This window comes from Arvicanthis niloticus, chromosome 10 (genome assembly GCF_011762505.2).
Source record: "Arvicanthis niloticus isolate mArvNil1 chromosome 10, mArvNil1.pat.X, whole genome shotgun sequence".
NCBI classification, from domain to species: Eukaryota; Metazoa; Chordata; class Mammalia; order Rodentia; family Muridae; genus Arvicanthis; species Arvicanthis niloticus.
Genome location: NC_047667.1, coordinates 24,862,116 through 24,868,082, shown reverse-complemented (window position 1 = coordinate 24,868,082; position 5,967 = coordinate 24,862,116). Strand labels below are relative to the sequence as shown.

At 54.3% G+C, this 5,967-nt stretch overlaps 1 protein-coding gene across 1 annotated transcript; it reads right to left on the bottom strand.

Annotated features, from left to right (window-relative positions):
- Window positions 1-2,178: 2,178 nt before the first annotated feature.
- On the bottom strand, window positions 2,179-5,250 carry Phlda3 (pleckstrin homology like domain family A member 3). The gene is made up of 2 exons (XM_034513712.2): window positions 4,452-5,250; window positions 2,179-2,829 (listed from the first exon to the last, which is right to left on the bottom strand). The coding sequence occupies exon 1, from the start codon at window positions 4,893-4,895 to the stop codon at window positions 4,518-4,520; it is 378 nt and encodes a 125-aa protein (XP_034369603.1). The 5' UTR covers window positions 4,896-5,250; the 3' UTR covers window positions 2,179-2,829; window positions 4,452-4,517.
- Between the last annotated feature and the right edge of the window lie 717 nt (window positions 5,251-5,967).

Below are 5,967 nucleotides of genomic sequence, written 5' to 3'. Positions count from 1 at the left end.
TCTCCTTTCTTCTGCAGTTCCAGCTCTGGACTCTCTTTTCCCACCTTCTCCATTCTTTCCCCGAAACAGGCTCTCGCTCTTGCCAAAGCCTCAACTCCCAACCCAGCTCTCCCAGACCAGAACAAGCCCATCCCTTTTCCCCTCAGCCTCCCCACCCCACCTCAGCCGACTCCAGTTGTTCAGCTGAGACATGCCCTGTCTAATTTTCCCATTGATGACTCATGGATCAGGCCGGGTGAGGTCCTGGCTGCCAGAGCAGGGGGGAGAGTTGGTGACGACACCCCCTCCCTGGCCTCACAGTGTCCTCAGGCCCAGCTGAGCAGTTTTCTCTCTCTTGAGAGTCTGCTGGCACTGTGAAGGCCTGCCTCTGTCACCAAAGGGGCTTTTACCCTACCCAGCAGTCCAGCAGGCATTCCAAGGGTGAAGGCCTCTGCTCCTTCTTGGAAATTCACAGCAAAAAGGGCAAACTTGTAGAGCGACCCCTCCCCTGCTAAAAAAGACTTGAGACTTCCCTAAAGGTCTTTTGAAATAGTCTGTTCTGGGAGCTCCAGAGCGCTTTCTACAGTAAGAGTTCTTGAGAACTCAGGGCGGGCTCTCGGAATTTTGTTAAATGCCCATTCTGTTGTAAGTCTCCACCTACACATATGTGCCAGGGGCCTGCTTTGTGCCAGGCCCACAAGAGGGTCTCTAATGCTGCACTTTAGATGGCTTGGGACTCACCTAGCAAAAAGACACACCAAAGCTGGCTCTGGGCAAGAACAGAAGCACACTTGGAACCAAGGCTCTGTGTCTAAAAATGTAGGGAGCTTTAGAAACCAGAGCTTGCCTCCATCCCCCAAGCAAGCACCTGCCCTCTGCCTTGATGCTCTGCCCGTGTCTGCTGCCCTTTGCAGCACAATGATCCCTCTCAGCTCTGCTGAGGTCAACATTGAGCGCAAGGAAATACTGCCCGGTGCCTTGAGGCTTCCTGTGGTCAGTTCTACTGGCACCGACTGCCATTGGTTTGTCTGCCACTCAACTCTGGGCTCCTAGAGCGGAAGTCGGTCCATTGAGAAGCAGAGTGCCTGACCCAGAAGAGACACTATTTGGTGAATGATCTCACCTTGATCCATCTACTCACAAATCTTCCTTCCCCCATTGGTGAGTGCCTGATGCCTCATCTCTTTTAAGCCTGAATCTCTCCCACAAGGAGCATTTCTTGGGCTTTGCTAGAATAGTCTGGAAATATGTTGTTTCACAAGGACAGGAAAATTAACTCCTTCCCACTAACAGCTACATCAAGGCAGGAGTGGCAACTTTCTCTCCATTCCTGAAGCATGACTGTGCTGACTGTCTACCCAACCCCAGAAGACATCATCAATGGATCACAGCGAGCTAGCTGGCTCAGCCCTAACCTTTATAACATTGCTCTAGGTTGGGATGGAAGATGATGGTTTTTGAACTGGTGGGATTAAGCTATTCACAGGGTGGTGAAAGACTAATGAGATGATAAATGGGACAGTAGTTAACTGTGAACCACATACCTATATTCAACTGTGAGATATAATTCTCATCCCACATGAGAGAGACATCTGAGGGCCAAGGGGCACGGACAGGAGAAAGGGAAATTTTGATTGGAAAACAAGAGAAACCGGAAAGGGTGAAACATGAGAAGCAAAAAGGTATTAAAGAGACTTCAAATTATTAAGAAGTAAGTTTTCTTAGCCTCATTGTTCCTTCTGGAGAGACTTTGACTACTCCACACCAGGGAGGGGAGACTTGCTGGTTATACTGGGAAGGGTCACAGGGCTCACTCAGCAGCTGGTTCTGTTTAACTCAAGGCTGTGATTCCTCTGCCGCTTCCCATGTAGAAATGGCCCCCTTTTCGCCACTAAGGAAGTCTTAATTATGTATTAATGTGTGCATCTGCATGTGTAAATAACAGGGAGATGCCTACCTGGAAACTAGACCCACTTCCCAGGTTAGCAGGGGCAAAGTCACCTTTACAGAAGAGGCAGCTACAGGACTGTGACACCCTTCAGTCACACTGGGGCCCTTCCTTCCTAACGAGGCCATGTCTACTGGCAGTACAGTGCCTGGACCCCTCAAGTTACATCTTTCAGAGGGCCTGTAGGCTAGAGGAGTAAAGAGACGCTCTAGGTGCCCTGTAATTAGAAGAATTTCACTCAGCAGACAGTGTGGTTACTGCCCATGAACCGGGCCTCTTCATTCTGGAATAATCGTGAAATGGTAAAGGCCCAACCCTTACCCCACCCCCACCCCCTCCAGGGCAACAGAGGTGAGGGAAGAAGTGTGCAAAGAAAGGGTACAGATGGGAGGGGGGTCCCAAAAGGACCTAAGCAGCAAGAGACCCCCAGGCACAGCCTCCATCCAGCCCAGCAGATCCCCCTCCACAAGCTGAGTCCAGTGGCTGTCCTAAGGTGGGGTGGTCATCTTCTGGACCCCAGGCTGGCCTCCTGAGTTCTGAGGCACTGGCTTAGCACACCAAGAACAGCCCTCCTTTAGGCATGTCTCAAAGCCAGAGGCCAAACGGCAGTCTGCAGAACCCAGAACCAAGGGCTGGACTGGTGGGAGGGGCCTTGATGCCAGGTAAGGCCCAACTGCTCCATCGTGATACGTGAGGCCAGGCCTTCGGCCTGAAGGCCTGAGCTGGTTATAACAGTCTTAGTGTCCAGGAACTGAATCTTCATCCTCAGCCCCTATTGGCTCCTGCTCTCTGCCTCTGGCCAGTTGGCTCCTTCCATGATGATAGGTATATCTTCCGAGTGTTGATAGCTTCCGCCTCATCACGTGTACTCAGGCCCCAACCAACCGCAGTGGACAGAGAAGCTGGAGAGAAAGAACAGTGGTTAAGATGGTTGCTTTACTGGGAACCTCACACCAGGCCTTCCCGATGTTTTCTACACCCGAACAGAAGGAAATAAGGTGGCCACTCCTGTTACCCGAAGGGAACCGGTTCCAGGTCATACCACAGACACTAAAATCTGGAGGTTTCTTTCTATAACAGGGCATAGTTTTCGCATAAAACCTATGCAAGCCTCCCATATGCTTGAAGTCATCTCCGTATTATTTTTAATACCTAGCACAATGTAATGTTACAGAAATAGTTGTTAAATTAAACTGTTTGGGAAATATTGACAAGAAAAAGGATCTGTGAATGTTTGGGCAACATTTTTTTCCTAAGTATTTTTGACTGATGGACTGAATTCACAGAGGAAGAACAGACAGGCTGATAACATAACATATGTGGCCAGTGGGAGCTGTTTCCTCCAGCCCCACTCTGAGTCCTAAGGGATCAAGGTGGACCCATTCGTAACCCAATGGGTTTGCTTTTTATCCAGCTTCACTATAATGGGGTTGGCAAACAGGAGTCTCAAAGGGACTGGAACATTAGATGACCCCTAGGCTCACCTGACCTCTGTTTGCTGGAGATGGAAGGGGAGGTGGATGAGGGACTGTGGGTGGTGTAGTTGGGTCCGGAGGTAGCAAGGCTTCCCCCTTGGAGAAGTTAAGGGCAGAGTTATATAATCCCCTCCTTGACCCAGCTCCGGTTCCCATGGGGAGGGAGTAGTATCTGGGGAAGAGGGCACACGGCTAAGTGTCATGGCTTCTAGGTTCTATTCCTGGTCCCTCCCTTGAGCCATTCTAACCACAAACCAACCCCACCACCCCACCACCCACGCAACCTTCTCTGCCTTGCTGTTCAAGGAGGATTAAGACATCACGAACAATAATTCAGGGCTCCATCCTGTTCTCAGCCACCCATCCCCTCTTCTAGCTTCTCCTCCTCTGACCCAGCATGTCTTGGCCCGCACGCATGGGTAGACCAGGCTCCTCATCCCTGGCAATGATGTCCCACCTTTCACATCTCTTGCTTCCTTATCCTCCCGATTGCTCAGCCCTAGAGCACCAAATTCACTATCAAGAATGAGTTTTTGAAGCGATTGGCTCAGCCCAGCCTTCTACTGAGGCCCCCTATGGGGAACTACGACAGCATGGTTTTGTTCCCAAGCCCTTATAACTCCATCGATAACTACACGATAGCGAGTTTTCACCGCAGCTCAACGCTGTAAATTCTCCAACATGCATTCATTCTGGAAGAGAGTCATACAACGAAGGAGTCCTATGTTGGGTGAACATGAGTCAAGGCTGAACCAATCTCTGAGGAGGCCTATCCCACCCGTGCGCTCTCTCCTAGGACCCATCTTCCTCCCCAACATATTGGGTCATATTAAGGACCCTCCTGCCTGGCGCCCTAGGGAAAAGGCCTGCTCTGCTCACTTGACCAAGGGCCCAGGCTTCCCAAACACATTCTCTTCAAATCCTACTCTCTGTTAGTCCCAGCAACCTTTCCTGGGATCGTCCAGCTTTGGGACAGAAACCAAAGCCCCTGGTTTTCTACAGAGGGCAGAGGAGGAAGAAGAAAGGGGGTTCAGGGCTCTGGGGCTTACCTGACCTGTCTTCTGGGCACGGAGGTGGGACGGGGGATATGTCGATAAAATGGTAAGCATCGTGGTTTAGGACACGAGGGTCCCAGTCCCAAGACTCTGCCGGGCCCGCACAGTCTGGATGGCCTGTTGATTCTTGAACTTGACCAGGCCCAGGGTGATCTGAGCGTTCCAGCCGGGGTCTTCGAGGGGGCAGCGGAAGTCGATCTCGCCCCCGCCTTCGGTCACTAGGGTGAAGTAGATGTGGCGCCCGGTGCTCTCCACGCACTCCACGGCTTTGATGCGGGCGAAGCTGAGCTCCTTGGGCCGGCCGCCCGTGCCCTTGGCCTCGAAGAGCTGCAGCCCGCGTTCGGTGAGCACGCAACGCTTCCGCTTCCACAACTGCAGCAGCCCGCCGCTGCGCTTCTCCAGCACGCCCTCCTTCAGCACGGTCGCCGTCGTCGTCATGGGCGCCCCGAGGTTCCCACAGTGCTAGAGGCTGCGGCGATCCCCGCCGTCCCGGCTCTACAGCGCCGGCTTTTCGAGCCCTGGCGCTGGCTGGTTGGCCTTGCTCCCTGTCCAGCCGAGCCTGTGGCCGATGCCGCCTTGCAGACAGCGGAGCCCGGGAGGCGCGTGCGGATGGATGCTCCAGACCCTGCGCACCGCTCCGACCTCTCCGAGCCTCTACCCGGTGCCCTGCACCTCGCCGCCCGCACGCCTGCTCCCCTGCGCTCCGTCTGCGCGCTGGGCGGCTGCTGGCGGGATGTGCCCTTACATGTTCCGCCGCTCGCCTCCTGCGCCGCCCGCCCGCCCGCCGCGCATTCCTGCCCCTCTGGCCCTCCCCTCTGCGCCGCGCACCCGCCCGGACAGAGCCCCGGGGGGCGGGGCCGCAGCGGGGCTCCAACACCCATCGCCAGCGCCCGCCCGGGAGGGGGCTGCTTACTCAATAGCGGGACCTCTGGCATGCGGGCTGCCCCTTCTTAAAACGCCGCTCCCGACCCCTCAGCCCCCAATTCCCACCCCAACCTCACACCCGGGACATAGCAAGAGAAGGGGGAGTGGGCAGAAGAGGAAAAGTAAGGGGAGAGCCGAGGAGCATCTCCCAGAGGAGCCGGGTTGTTGCTGGCCTAGGGAGGGGCCGGTTCGTTGATAGCGCAGTGGCACTATGGCAGGGTGGGTTTCAAACACCCGCTGGGTGCTTCTCAGACCGCGGTCCCCCAGCCTCTGCCTTGAGCTAGTGTTGGACCCCTCCACCATCAGCAGATATCTCTTTGCTGGGCTCAAGGGAGGCTGGCAACAGATCGAACAACCTATTCTCCCACCTTTCCCTACATCTACTTGGGGTAGGCGGTAGGAAATAGTGTGTATAAAATAGGGAGAGACTGCCTGGCCGTGGTGGCGCATGCCTTTAATCCCAGCACTTGGGAGGCAGAGGCAGGCGGATTTCTGAGTTCGAGGCCAGCCTGGTCTACAGAGTGAGCTCCAGGAGAGCCAGGGCTACACAGAGAAACCCTGTCTCGAAAAACCAAAAATAAAATAA